Genomic DNA, 14,937 nt, shown 5'->3' with positions numbered 1-14,937 from the left:
TTATGTGTAATTATTTTGTATATCCTTTATTGCATTTTACGTAACATACCATTTCCAAGAATGTGCTCCGCTGAATCTAATGCTGGGATGTATACGGAAATGTCATCATGTAATGTTTTGTGTAGTGTTTGCTGGGTAAACTAAGCTGCTAGAGGAGGTTACAACCCCTGAGCACACACGTGTTTCCGTTTCTACCTGTAGTACATGGTGTCGTACTGTCGGGAAGCCTTAAACTCTGAGAGTGATGTTCTTCTCTGGAGGAGTCTTTGTTGATGCCGAGGCGCCTTAGCAGGTAAGTCAGCTGAAGTAATTAGCTAGTTACCAGAGAGCTCTTTTCGCCATGTAATGTAAACACCTTGGATATCGTAATAACGTACTAACGTTTCAGTGACCTCTAAGTAGCTCCTTTGGCAAATACGGTTGTTGTTTAACTAACGTTACATGCTAGCTGTGATACATGTGATACAACCAGTGTCTTTGTTTTTGTAAGAATACAGTATGAGTGGTCAAAGTGCTGCTCCTGCAGCCTCGAATGGCATTACTCCACTCCAACAGATGGTGGCGTCCTGCTCCGGAGCGATCCTCACGTCTTTGTTTGGTGAGATACTAGAGACTATGTTTCAGTCATGTATAAACTTTTTTATTTTTTTATTTTTATTTTGTATATAAGAAGTAAATTATAAATTATTAGTCGCAAGGTTACTACTAATCATTTAGTACATTTCTCATTTCTCTCTTAAAAATAAATAAACAGTCTGTGCTCATTTCATGTGCTTTGTTTTTGCTCTCCTTCAAGACAGTTACTGTTTTGTACTCAATTCAGTACGTTATGAAACCGTAATCTCAGTTGCAACTTTATTAGAAGTTAATGGTCATTTTGGAGAAGACATGTCCCTAATGCTGCGTTCACACCAAAAGCATTCGCAACGCTTTTGGTATGAACACAGCATAACTGAGCAAACGCCTCTCTCAATAGGACAACATAATTCAATAGTACCACAAACTACATCCTCCAAAATAACCACATTCCCCTTTCATTATAATATTCACATAGGTTGGATTTAATGAAGGGCTGTTGTATTAGGCTGCACTAGTTGTATCTACATGTACATAATAACCTTCAAAATATTAAGGGACAACTATCAAACAATAAGATATTGCATTTATAAACTTTGTTGTTGGAAAATTCAACCCAGAAAAATAAACAATAATTGAACATGGATGTGGTGAAAATAATCCCGTGAATGTTGTAGGTTTTTTTTCTTTTCAAAGTTGCTGTTGCTGTATCAAACTTTCATTAAAGAAAAAAGGGGAGTGTACCACTCTGGATCAAGTTTAAAATTCATGAAAATGTTAGTGTGCTGAAATGAAGGATAATTAAAAGGTTGCCTGGAATGTAGGTAAACAACCCAGAAATCAGTTTAGGTTCTGAATACAGTTGATAGTAGTGTGAAATACCGCTAAATGTCATTTGTTACAAAGTGCCTAAACACTCCTGTCATGTTGCATTGTACCTCACCTGGTAAACTTTACTAACAGTGTAACACATGTACACGCATTGGTGTATTACAAATGCACAATGTTTACATTTTGAATAGAAAGACATCACATTTTTCAACATTTGTGTGTATCTATTTGTATCACGTTAAATTTTCCTTTTTGCAGTTACGCCTTTGGATGTTGTGAAGATCAGACTGCAAGCACAGAAAAATCCCTTTCCCAAAGGTATTATGAATATGAACTGCGTCAGTCTAGTATTGGATTTAATACAGTAAATATTAAATTACTACATATATTTCTTTCAATATCTTTCAGGGAAATGCTTTGTCTACTGCAATGGACTTATGGATCACATATGCGTGTGTGAAAACGGCAACTCCAAGGCCTGGTACAAAGCCCCCGGTCACTTCAATGGCACACTGGTAACCAGTTCACCTACCCATTCCAACAATAACTCTTTACCAAAATACCAAATATAAAGGTTAACAGCTAGTCATACACATGCCCTAGCTTGTTTGTCTTCACACTTTGCGTCTCTGCAGGACGCCTTCATCAAGATAGTACGCCATGAAGGAATAAAGGCATTATGGAGCGGCCTACCTCCAACCCTGTGAGTGTGAAGGCTTCTGTGTCTCTTTTATTCCCTTGCTGCACTCTCAGAGACCAGTTATAGAGAACATGTGGTTGGTCGACAGTCATTGAGCCTGTAGCTGATGCACTTATTAAGGGGGCTTTTATTTGAAGTTGTACCAATTAGTGGCAAACCACCCCTGGTTTTCTTGAGGGCTGATTACCAAAGATTGATTTATGTTGAGTATTATCATAATGGAATGTTCTTAAATGAATCACATTGTTAATTAATTTATCGGTGTTGTTTTTGTGGTTGACATTGTACCAGCTTGGAATCATCTTGATTGAAGCATAATATATGGTCATTTTTCCATATGTGTTACCTGCAGTGTGATGGCGGTGCCTGCTACAGTAATCTACTTTACGTGCTACGACCAGCTGTGTGCAGCGCTGCGGGTCAGGATGGGAGACTACGCTCAGGAGGCTCCTCTTCTGGCAGGGGCGGTCGCTCGAGGTGAGCTGACTGGTGTCAGGAGAACATTGCTGAATACGCTCTCTGTTACAACTGTTAACATAAATTACTGTTGATCGTCTGTATTCAATTATTATTCACAAAATGGAACGTGCCGAATAGTCGTTTCCGTCTTTCTGCCCTAAAGCTCGGAGTATCCATAATTTCATTCTACACTAGATTTGATAGTAATTCAAAAAGAAATACACTCTTGCTCCACCAATGTCTCCAATTGTATTGTCACCTGGTGGGTTTTGATCTTTTTTCCTCTTAAACCTTTTCTCTGCTTTCTCTCTGTGTGTGTGTGTGTGTGTGTGTGTGTGTGTGTGTGTGTGTGTGTGTGTGTGTGTGTGTGTGTGTGTGTGTGTGTGTGTGTGTGTGTGTGTGTGTGTGTGTGTGTGTGTGTGTGTGTGTGTGTGTGTGTGTGTGTGTGTGTGTGTGTGTGTGTGTGTGTGTGTGTGTGTGTGTGTGTGTGTGTGTGTGTGTGTGTCAGTGGGTTCAGCGACAGTGATCAGCCCTCTGGAGCTGATCCGCACGAAGCTGCAGTCTCAGAAGCAGTCATACAGGGAGTTGACTGACTGCATCCGCTCTGCAGTGCAGTCAGAAGGCTGGCTGTCTCTGTGGAGAGGTTTGGGGCCCACACTCTTCCGAGACGTGCCCTTTTCCGCCATGTACTGGTACAACTACGAGAAGGGCAAGAGCTGGCTGTGTGAACGATATAACACCAGAGAGCCCACATTTACAATTACCTTCATATCTGGAGCGGTGTCTGGCTCTGTAAGTGCATCAGCCTCTTGTCTTCTCTCAAACTGCTTAGCATTCAGCTTTTCAACCTGTAGAAAATGTCATAATTAATAAGAAAACATTATGATTGTATGATATATACATATTTCCATTTCTTTCAGATCGCATCCATTGTAACGTTACCTTTTGATGTCGTTAAGACTAGAAGGCAGTTGGAGCTGGGAGAGCTACAAGCAAAGAACTGTAATTATGGTATTCTTTATTGTTATATGAATTAGTAAATGCCGCCGAAGATTACAAATGTCATAGAAATGTAAGTGGATTCCCAACGTTTTACTCTAAGTGGTACTTCTGCAGTTGTCACGGCATATTCAATGTATTTAGTATAGCCCAAAATCAAAGATTTGCCTCGGAGCGCTTTACAATCTGTACACATACGACATCCTCTGTCCCCGGACCTCACATCGGATCAGGGAAAACTCCCCCCCAAAAAACTTTAATGGGGAGAAAAATAGAAGAGAGCAGAGGAGGGACTGCTCTCCCCGGATGGGCAGAAGTGCAAAATATGTCAAATAACAGAGTTATAACACATTCAATGCATATGACAGAGATTAAATGTACATGCAAATATTTCAGAGATTGTGCTGCCTAACATTGTGGCTTAATTTTGAGTCTTGGGCTTAAAACACGTCAACATCGTGAAGGCCTGATGAAGAGCTGACACAGAAAGTACTGTTTGCGTGACACTGTCATACAGCGTGGAAAAAGATTGTTTGGTTTTCTACATTAAAGCTACTTCAGGGGGGAAAGAAGAACATATACTATAAATTAAGGGATTCAATCAGATGGTTCAAATCTCATCTGACAGGCCTGTGGAGCTTTGTGCAGACAGAAAGGTCGTTCTGACACTTCCTCCGTTGAGGTCTGTTTTTGAATGGAGGCAATGTGTCCTTTGACGTTGACTGCTGTCTTCGTCTCATCAGTGTCCTGCCAGGTCTCCTCCTCCACCTTCAGCGTGATGAGCAGGATTGTGGCGCAGGGCGGCTTTAGTGGCCTGTTTGCAGGTAGATACTGTTGTTATATTTTATGAATCATTATATTAGACCTACATGGCATGTAATGACTCCTCTATGTTGTCTCTCTGCCAGGTTTCCTCCCAAGGTTGATCAAAGTGGCCCCGGCCTGCGCCGTTATGATCAGCACTTATGAATTTGGCAAAGCCTTTTTCCGCAAACACAACCAGGAGAGGATACTCGGGCCACTGCAGACCAGTACCACCTAATAGTCAGGAGCCCTTTCTCTCCAAACACAAGTACTGCTACACTAAACCTGGAGGGCAGAGGGTAATGTTGCCCAATTAAATGCACAAGCCGAGATTGAAGTGAAAAAAAATTAACTACTTGTATCTATTTCTATCAGATTTCTATGAAATTATTTATATTAGTATTTATAATTTAAGATTGTTTCTTTACTGCTACAAATTCAGTGAACATACAACTGAAACGAAATAATGTTCAAACCACATGTTTTCTGATGCATTTAACAGCCAACAGATGGCAGCTACGGTTTTGGTAATAAGTGATTATTCAGGTCCCAACTGTGTCTGTCTCTATGGAATCATGTACATTAGAGATGTAAAATTAATGTCATCAAGTCAGTGTATCCTTCCCCAACACCGATAGAGGATCTCCATGTTTTTGAACTTCCATGCAAATCCATTGAAGAGGACTGACACGTAACCTTTTGAAAATGTGACGTATTCAATATGCATACCTGGTCTTCTTTGGAAATTATTTGTATTCATTGACTTTATAGAAGCATTCTCACAACACTCAAAAGAAACTCAAATGTCACTATCAAATTGTCACTGTTTGGGTTAAGCGCATTTTATTCAAAATGTCGGATAAAAAGGCAAACAAATCCAATAAAACACCTGCTGCATATCTGTGCAAAGTTATGATTCAGTGTTGAGGTACACGGCTAGTCACCAATAATAATAAACATTTTACTGATATTACGCAACGCCACTTGTTTTTTGTTCTCAAAAAATATCTTGCAAGATATTCTTTACACAGGTAATTATTCTGAGTTTTAGGAATGATCTTTGTGGTAACTAGCCATTAAAATACTGCATTTGAATAATGAATGTGAATAATGACAGGATTCTGTGTCTGATAAAGCTGAACTTTAAAGTAAACCTAGCAGTAAATGGTGAATAATAATCATGGGGATTAATACCTGAGAACAAAACATATGGTACTGCATAATGCACAACATTGACATACCCCTGATGAATTAAAAAACATTTACACCTTACATGTGACACAGCAATATGTGACGAAAGTGGAAGTCAAATGAAATAGATTACAATATTTTTTTTAAAAACTATTATATCAATGCAGTGGCAGCATAGAAAATAATGAAAAACCCTTTCAACTGCAGGAAATGATTCATAATGAAAGGAGGGTGATCGAGGCCATCAGTATTAGATCTACAGTCAGTATTTTGGGCATGCTAAGATCTCCTGGGAAACCTTTCAACCTTAGTTCAGCTGACTTTTATTCAAATCTATTTCCTAAAATAGAAAATACAATCTTACACAGATCTAAACAAGTCTAAATAATTGAAACACATTGATGAAGTAACAGAAGTAGATCCTCCATACTGAACAGCTACATTAATTGGACATTATTCAGTCTGATGAAGCTGCTTTTGAGTTGTAATACAATTCAAAGAACATGCTACACCAGATTCTCAACTTGCAAACCTGACTTCCAGCTGTTAAAGCTCTGGGCTCCACATTCATACAATAAATGTCTCCAAATCAGTATCACCTATACATTTAGAAAAGTTCCTGGATTTTCTGGCCCTGGTGAAGATCTGTGTATTTAGCTCTCTGTTCATTAGGAGGGGGTGAAGCCTGGACTGCTGATCTCGGTTGCAGGACTGGCCAAACACTCGCTGGACTTCAGGCTGGCCAGAGACTTGTAGCTGGCGACTGAGGTCAGGGAGCCACACAGACCTCTTAGAGATGGAGTTTCCTCTTTACCTGATGACAAGATACACATGATCAATACTCGCATCACCCTCAAGGAGAACGGTGCTCTCTCACTGGCAGAAGGAGCCGTACCTTGGTGATGCCAGAGTGTGCCGGTCCGCCGGCCCTCCAGACTCCGTGTGAGTGAGGGTTCAAGAGACGACTGGGAGAGACTCATGTCTACAGACAGCTGCTCCAGACTCTGGAAACACTTCCTGCAAATAAGGGACAGAGGATCAATAAACACATAACTAGTACTCATACAACTAGTCAATAGAACAGAAAAACATTATAATAATTGATTATTGAGTTTAAGTTTTTGGTGGTTTTCTTAGCTCCTTATCAATGTAAATGTAATACATTTTGGGTTTAGAAGGCTTCTCACTAAAACAATTTATTCTTGGGTTTGAGAAATTCTAAAAAAGGTGCATTATACAATTATTTGCTTAATTAAAAGAAAAAATCAGATTTTTGCCTGTTGCAACATTTATTGTGAACAAATTCTTGGAGGTACGTTGTCTTTATGTTTTAAGAGTTCCTAAACTCTCCAATAACAATACAGACAATGAAGACCAACATATGATAGAGTACATCATCAGCTTGGAGTCTGTAGTTTCATGCGCTTCCTCTTGGTGCCCCAGCGGCTCCACGCAGTTAATCCATTGTCAATTTATCTAAATATGCTCCACACTAATGATTTCCATGTTTTTGCTGTAGTCGATACAGCGAGCCATAATGTTCTCCTGAATCCTGTTTAAGTTCAAGTTAGAATCATTATTTAACAACATTACTTGTGAAGCAAGTAAGAGACATCCAATCCCTTAAGAGGTATTTACTAACCTGCTCTCAACTAAATATAACTGTGGGTTTTATATATGTATAGGACTTTGCTTTTAAATAATCTAATCCATTAAAATGATAAAACAAATTGTCTGAGCTACTGGACACCTGAATTTCTGTGTATGTCCGAGTATCTATCTATCTATCTATCTATCTATCTATCTATTTAAGATACATTATAAATGAGAAAACATCTGTATTCCATGTCTGTACAATAGCCAAAGTTGTTTGTGAACCATTAAAATCATTAATTATATATAACTTAGATTAAGCAATAATGAAAGTAATAATTAGTTGCCTGCTGGAGGATGTAAACTCATCTACATACTCCCCCCACTGTCCCGTGCTCTTCCTGTACAGCAGCGTGTCCAAGGCAACAGCGTTGGTATCCAAGGCAACAGGAGATGGCCACTGATTGGTCAGATGGGCCGTTAACTCTTGCCTGGACTGCAAATCATTGTTCTTCAGCACCGTCCTGAAGACCATAGATGACCAGAGTTAGAGACGATTCATTAAATTAATAAACACTTTAAATTTTTTAAAAAAGGAGGGAAGTCATTGAATGCAGTCCTTTAAAGCACAAATAACATAAAAGGCTTCACCTGGTACCTACTCTGAAGTAAAGCTAGAAAAAGGTGTCACCAGTACACATATGTCCATAAAGAGCATTAGCAAGTTTATTTTTAAAATATTTAATAGTACACTCTCTAAGTGTTGGCGTAAAACAAAATCGCTATCAGATTTTTAAAATGTTTACAAACTGTCTGATCTTTACTCATCTTGGACAATTGATAGAAATTCCTGCTGTCTCTTTTTTTCAGTGGGGACAGTATATTACAGCTAAAAAACTGAATAGAATGTATGTTCAATTTGATTGTATTTGTATTAGTTGTTGACAGACTTTGATTCCAAAACATCCACCTGCAACCTCCCGGCTTCTTGCTGTGTCCTGAACGTTAAATTCTCAGCTGGATCTGCTGCAAAGTCCTCTCCAGCTCCCCGTCAGTAACCTCACATGCAGTGACACACACACACAGGATGAACTTACAGTTGGTCCTGTAGTTCCAGTACGATGTACTCAAGCTGTTCTTTCTCCAGTTTGTGGGAGAGGTGTGTGTCTGCTAGGCTCTGCTGAAGAGCTTTGTTATGAGACACAGCCTCTGACAGCTGGGCTTCTCGGAGACCGACCAGCTCTTCCAGGTAACCCTGAGGCAGACAACACACACAAACAGTTTTCCATGTGTGTGTCTAATGCCATAAAAGGCACTTCTGTGTGAATACACATCGGAGTTCTTTGTTTTGGCTCAAAGCAAAATGAATAATCATAGAGGACAACTGTGGCAGCTCCATCTTCTTGAATAACAGTTGATGCCAAAGAGGGAAGAAACATTACAGAAGTTGTATAAATCAAGAAACAGCATTAAGCTGAATAAAATAAGAAATCTCCTCCTGGCATTACACAATGTGAGCCCCGTAATGACATGGCATCGTGGGAAATGGCACATTTGCATGTACTAGCATCCAATGTATTAGACCAAAATAACTCATATTAAACACACACCTTCTGCTCCAAAGACATTCGGTACTTCTGCTCAAAGCGTTTGCACTTGCTGACCAAGTTGCTCTGCTCTGTGAAGATGGAGGCCGCGGTGGCCATCTTGTCCGGGGTGCTGCTCTCACTGCCGCTGCTCCCCAGAGTCCTCATCTCCTCCTCGTCGCTGCTGATGCTGTCTGCACTGCACAGGGAACCAGCGTGAGCCTCATACTAGTACACAGCAGCAATAGGCAAACAGCAGCCCGTGGGAAATATGTGGAGGCTCTCATAGTTAAAATGTTGACACTATTGTTCACAAATCCAACGCAAATAAAAATGTAAATAAAAGGATCATGTAAATCCCGCTAAAAATGACCTTGTTGACCCCTGCTTTAGAGTACACCGATGATGAACTGTGTGATTTGAGCTCACATACTTCTGAATGTACTTCAAGTAAGGCGTGTAGTCGATCACAGCGGGGAAGCTGCCATCCAGACTCTCTCCTTTCAGGCAGAAGCTAAAAGACAGGATGTAAAATCAAAGCTCCGCCTCCTCTTTGACAAGATTTACTTACAGCTTTAAAGATTATTTAGGTGTGTCCAATTAAAGGGGGTTTGAATAGTTATGCACACACGTGTTTTATATTAGTAATCAACTTTGATCACTCTGTCAAGATGTGTTTTCACTTCATTTTTTGTTTTACTGCCGTCAGCGACCACTTATCTGTAATTAATGGGAACATCACAATAATAACATGAGACTTGTTGAAAGGCATTAAAACATGAAAACATTTCTGTTTTCCTTTTAAGCTTTTAGATCAGCCTTAACATTTTGAAATTGTTTCCTTACCGATGACACAAAGAATCCATTTCTTGCAGAGAAGCCTACACACGGACTTTGCAACGGGGGGGGGAGGAGCAGAACTGAAGAGTTACAGTGAGAAGTAGCCGAATGTGACGAGTACCTGAAGTCAATGGTGTTGAGTCCAATGAGTGTGTCTGCCAACAGCCCCGCCTCCTCTCCCAGCATGATGGCTCCATCCTCATAAAACCTCCTACAGTCAACACATGAACACATTATTGGTAATAATTCAACTCCTCTAGATCTAGTCAACTGGTGTGTGATAATTGAATGCTTACGATGAATTGTAAGATATAAATTATCCTGCAACATGCTGATGTTTCTAAATACTATTTATGTACTTGATTTAATTACAATAAATCATTATTGGGTTGAAGGGGAAAGTGGGTGCAGTTTATGAGAACACATTGAAACCTTGTGATTTTTAAGTCCTTCAGTGCAGATGAGATGTATTCTGATAATCTTTTCTCCATGAGGGCGACTCTGATCCACGCCCTGCCCTGCAGAGAGAAAGACGCAACATTGAGTTAGAGGAAGCTGTGTGTGTGTGTGTGTGTGTGCGTGTGCGTGTGCGTGTGCGTGTGCGTGTGTGTGTGTGTGTGTGTGTGTGTGTGTGTGTGTGTGTGTGTCTCGTTCTCACCTACAGCCTGACTGCAGAACAATATTAGCTCCAATTGTTTGTGTTCATACCTACGGAGTCACGTTTTTTTTGTGCACCAGTGTTCTTAAAATATGTTTTTGTTTCAGGACACATAGAGGATGTAGTGCTGTATATATATATATATATATATATATATATATATATATATACACTGAAATTGTTTATACATTTCTAATTATGGCTAAATTTCACGTTTGATGGATTTGACTTTCTAACATTTAGAGATCCATGACATGTTCTTCCTTTCACTGCCTCTGGAAAATAAATCTGATCCCCAGAAAGTTTTATCCTCACTTTAGCTTTCGAAGATCGCACATTCTCCATGCTCTCGATGCTTCGGATGCAATTATGAGGGACTTTGCTGCAGGCGGCTTTCAAGTAATCCCAGAAACTCCGTGGACTCTCATAGCCAAACCAAGTTGTCTGACCTGAGAGAACAAATGACAGAAACAGAGGTTTCGGCAAACTTTAATCTGCATTTATAATTCTCTGAAGATGTACAAAGCAAGTTCGTACTTGTTACTCAACTGGAAGTGTATCGTAGTCAAAGGGTTTTTTACCCAGAAATTACATTTAAGTGACGTTAAATGTGCAAGCATTGAACTTAAATTAAGTTTAGTGGTGGTAAAAATGTAAAGAAAAGAGTTTTTGGAAGTGGAGACCTCAAATATTGATGTTTAGCAGGTCAATATCTATTCTATAGTATAAGGATGAAAACAATATACTGTGTTTGATAGCGAGAATATTCTCACACTAACTATTCACTACTCAATGAAGGAAAACGAGATGCTCATCACGATTGCAATTTCTATATTCAAATTGTGCATATTTTTCTATATTCTCTTTGTGCTGATGGGTCGACGATATAAAGACACATGTAATCACAAAGTCTGCTGCTCATTTCCTGCTGAGGACCATTATCTCAGATCAACCCTCTTTTTCTCTCGCTCCATGTTTCCTGTCAACTATTAATAGTCAAAATGCGAGAAATACTATATTTCACAGTTATCAGTTAATTACCTGCATGTGGATAAGAAGAGGGTTGCTTACGTTTTTTACCTTTGAGTCGATGACTGAGGATGTGCTCCAGGATGGAAACAAAGTTAACGAACTCTGGAGAGGAGTCGTCTATTGTCTCAAAACAGGAGCGATCCAGCAGCGTCTTCACTGAAAACCTGAGGATAAACAAGATGCACACACTTTATTTGAGCCTGTGACTAAAAGGTCCATTTGTCCACAGCATGGAGCTTTATAGGCAGTTACCAGGACCAAAGGTCAAAAAACACCACAGGTTATATTATGGGAATAGTAGGAGCCAGCGTTTCAGTTATAAAAAACATATAGTCAGAGTATCTTGGCCCCTGCTTTATGGAAGCGAGTGGAAATGTGTGAGGGATCTATCGACATTTTGCTGTGTGTCCAAAATGACATAATACTTGTATTGCTATCTGATGCCAGATTGAATGATGTCAAAGACAAAGACACACTCGGACTACCGTTAATGCACATTTACCAAATGCACATAACAACAAACAAACCAAAAGAATAACTTGTTACCATTACTTAATTATGAAATATGTCTGTCATTAGAAGGCATTAGAAAATAAACACATATGGCCTCCATGGTAGAAATAAGGCTTTGATTAACATCCTGTGATGAAACCATCCATGATGTGCTGCCCAGTGAGAGTCATGTGTACCGACGACTGTCTAATTTGATTTCAACTGATGAGACAGGAAGACAGGAGAGGTAATGGACAAGATTGTGTGCGTGTGTGCGTGTGTGCGTGTGTGTGTGTGTGTGTGTGTGTTCGTTCTTGTACTTCTATCCCGGTGGGTCCTTTTACCTGAGTGCACACAGACCCCTCCCACGAGCATCAAAACAATGTCTAGACACGCCCCATGCCGTTTTCTAGGAAGTCCCCATGAATGGCATTTTCAAGAGAAAAATCTGTGTGACTATGTATGAATGCGCCCCTAGAGTTTACAAAGAGTACTGCGGTCCTCATGAAGTCTTGTCCTTGATGCATCGCTGTTTGTTCACTCTCTTACTTCACCCCGACAACACAACAATAAATGTGTAAATTCGGCCAAATTGTGTGTTGAATAAATAAATAATCTGACTTCATCTCTCTCTCTCTATCTCATTGCTTATCAGCAGGATGACCACAGAGTGCGTGCTTCCAGTGAAATAAGTCAAAAGTGGAGAGATGTCATCTTATTACCATGAATAGGGGCAGATTTTAAATCACGTCATGTACATTAACTATCAGACAACTTGAAACACCCCCCTGCAAAGCAATTAGGGTTTAGCTAATGTCCTCCATGTGTCAAGTATACTGCACTTCTCCCCTCGGTTATTTTTCAACATTCAAACAGCACAAATCTCAGGCCTGGGACTTCCAGGCAATGTGAGAACCCCAGAAATCCATAAAAAACCTTGAGAACCCTGTTGCTAGGCGACACCAATCATCAATGTCCCCTTTCCAAAAATGTGTGAATGATCAAAGTTCTGCTTATGAATGAGAGAAGTGACCAACAAGACACAATGGACTCACACACTTTGAGCAATCAGAAAGTGTACATTGTAAACTCCTGACAACAAATGATTATTCAGGACACCATTTACAGGCACCATTACTTTTCTCAGGACAGGTCTCCATTGTTTTCACAAAGGACTATTTAAACACTGGTTTCAACAATAAATTAAGGATGACTTATTTCCATTTAGGTTTTATCGGAAAACTTGAATACAGTAGAACTGAGCAATCATTAAAAGGTGCAGTGGGTAGTATTTGGTGGCATCCAGCAGTGAGGTTGCAACCAACTGAACCAATTGGCCCGCAGCGGAAATGTGAATGGTCCTTTCTAGAGTTAGTGTTTGGTTTGTCCATTCTGGGCTACTGTAGTGAGGAGGTTTGTTGGTAGGTATAAAAGGCTCAATCAAAGGTTTTAATAGTTTGAGTAACATAAACATACCCTCTGTCCTCCATGAGTGCACTGAGTTTGATGACTTCGAAAGATGCTCTGCATTTAATTCTGGACAGTAAAATGTATTTTATTTTCTGCATCCAGAGGAACATGAGCTCAAAAAACAACTGGCATCTTTCGAATGGCAGGTGTGTAATAGTGTTGACGGCTACTGCAGCAGCTAGACTCTGCTTACTTTACTTCCAAGTGACGCTACTGGAGGAAGGCGTACGCGTCAGGCACCGTTATACCTGAAATAATTATGTTTTCTTCTCTTAACTGAGCAACTGGAACAGGTGATGCATTATCTGTTTGTTACACTTTCTTGGTGCAAAATTAACAACTAAAATAATCCAACCCACATATCTTTCCTTTTTCTCTGACCTTTTCTGCTCCTCTGTCTCAAACACACCACAGGGACTGACAGTCAGAAACTGATATCTGCCAGCAACTCTGAGAGGACCACAAATCAATAATCATAGCCTTTTCACTTCAGCTGACAAAGAGAGGAGGAGAAACTGGCCAGTTTGTTCACACCTCAGCATCTGTCAGCCATGTACATTTGTATTGGGGTGGGGTTGTGATGGTGACTTAAATGCTGGGCTTAAGCCTACACTGCACTGACTATGAGGGTCATTCAACGTGAAATGTGATTGTGCAGGATGTTGGTGGTGGGCGTGAATGTGTATTTGTGTGTTTGAGTGAGTGAAGGAGATGGATATCATGTAGCCTACAAAACACACGAAAGAGGCATTTAGCAGGGGTCAGTCAGCTGACATTTTAAAGATATGTGCTCTATAATGATTGACTGATTTTCATTCATAGCAGATACAGATTCATTTATTCTGTGTGCATTTGAAGTAATCTCTTTCAATCCGGATGGAGACCGGGGTTGCAGTCCTCTTCCCCAAGCTAACCTCACGCAAACGCCTATTAAATTATGAATGAACAAATCTGATGTTTCATCATCCTGGCATTAGAAGAAAAAACATTGTGAGGAATTCCCACCTGCACACCGTGAGCAGGTTCCTCCTCTCCACCACGGCGCTCCTGCCTGCTCCACGCCTGCGGATGACATGCAGCCCCACGCCAAGCGACGCCATCCCCGGCACTTGTGCGGGCCGCTGCGGGCGGAGGTGGTGCGTAGTCCCCGCTCCGCTCGCTTTATAGCTGGGTAGGTGTGGGCCAGCGGACTCCGTCAACCCGGAGCAATACACGCTGCTCAGCTGAAGGAGGGGCTGACAACAAACCTAACCTGCAATGTAATAGGACTTCCTGTTGGTACGTTTCAAAATAAAAGCCCACACGGCAGAACAGCAGGCTGCGTTTCTGACTCCACATCAGTAAAAAAAAAAAAAAAAAAGTTGTTTGCATTCTTAATTTGATAACATGATACTTTTTTATTTTTTGTTAGGCCATTTACAAAAAATAGTTTTTTGTTAGGCCATTTACAAAAAATAACTAACTAAAATCTGTTTAGATTAGATATGAAAACATATGCAATTGGATTATAGTTACATCTTCAAGGAATACTTGAATAGGTTATAGATTGTCTGTCAAATATGCATTTGTCCCAACATGCATGATTTTGTAAGAATTCTTTTATTTGATCAATTCTGAATGCCAACTATGTTCTACTGTATATCAAAACAAGTTACTTCTCTCAGGTTGCCATTTTGCAAAGCTGAATCAGTCTATTAGAAAAAAGA

The 14,937-nt window shown here is 40.1% G+C and overlaps 2 protein-coding genes across 3 annotated transcripts; one reads left to right on the top strand and one right to left on the bottom strand.

The window, feature by feature from the left end:
• The first annotated feature begins 84 nt into the window (after positions 1-84).
• On the top strand, positions 85-5,342 carry slc25a40 (solute carrier family 25 member 40). Of its 2 annotated transcripts, none has more exons than XM_034553567.1 (10): positions 85-292; positions 491-598; positions 1,666-1,725; positions 1,816-1,922; positions 2,043-2,110; positions 2,460-2,584; positions 3,075-3,358; positions 3,487-3,568; positions 4,309-4,389; positions 4,474-5,342. In XM_034553567.1, the coding sequence occupies exons 2-10, from the start codon at positions 499-501 to the stop codon at positions 4,605-4,607; spliced, it is 1,041 nt and encodes a 346-aa protein (XP_034409458.1). In that variant the 5' UTR covers positions 85-292; positions 491-498; the 3' UTR covers positions 4,608-5,342. The 2 variants fall into 2 exon arrangements, with proteins under 2 accessions (XP_034409458.1, XP_034409457.1); XM_034553566.1 differs by having other exon boundaries at positions 101-292; positions 3,487-3,577.
• Positions 5,343-5,468: 126 nt separating this feature from the next.
• rundc3b (RUN domain containing 3b) lies at positions 5,469-14,331 on the bottom strand. The gene is made up of 11 exons (XM_034553565.1): positions 14,237-14,331; positions 11,318-11,433; positions 10,553-10,686; positions 10,012-10,097; positions 9,701-9,790; positions 9,173-9,253; positions 8,764-8,938; positions 8,251-8,408; positions 7,531-7,677; positions 6,456-6,577; positions 5,469-6,374 (listed from the first exon to the last, which is right to left on the bottom strand). Exons 1-11 carry the CDS (start codon positions 14,329-14,331, stop codon positions 6,229-6,231), a joined length of 1,350 nt encoding a protein of 449 aa, XP_034409456.1. The 3' UTR covers positions 5,469-6,228.
• Between the last annotated feature and the right edge of the window lie 606 nt (positions 14,332-14,937).

This window comes from Cyclopterus lumpus, chromosome 16 (genome assembly GCF_009769545.1).
Source record: "Cyclopterus lumpus isolate fCycLum1 chromosome 16, fCycLum1.pri, whole genome shotgun sequence".
NCBI lineage: Eukaryota > Metazoa > Chordata > Actinopteri > Perciformes > Cyclopteridae > Cyclopterus > Cyclopterus lumpus.
The sequence above is the reverse complement of the archived record's forward strand: the minus strand, read 5'-3'. Positions and strand labels throughout refer to the sequence as shown.

Coding starts and splice junctions, on each gene's coding strand:
- slc25a40 (XM_034553566.1), top strand. CDS start 499: ATGAGTGGTCAAAGTGCTGCTCCTGCAGCCTCGAATGGCATTACTCCA. Junction 2,111..2,459: donor AGCGGCCTACCTCCAACCCT/GTGAGTGTGAAG, acceptor TGTTACCTGCAG/TGTGATGGCGGTGCCTGCTA. Junction 2,585..3,074: donor GGCAGGGGCGGTCGCTCGAG/GTGAGCTGACTG, acceptor TGTGTGTGTCAG/TGGGTTCAGCGACAGTGATC.
- rundc3b (XM_034553565.1), bottom strand. CDS start 14,331: ATGGCGTCGCTTGGCGTGGGGCTGCATGTCATCCGCAGGCGTGGAGCA. Junction 9,254..9,700: donor CTCAACACCATTGACTTCAG/GTACTCGTCACA, acceptor CCTGTCTTTTAG/CTTCTGCCTGAAAGGAGAGA. Junction 7,678..8,250: donor CTGGAACTACAGGACCAACT/GTAAGTTCATCC, acceptor TATGGTCTTCAG/GACGGTGCTGAAGAACAATG.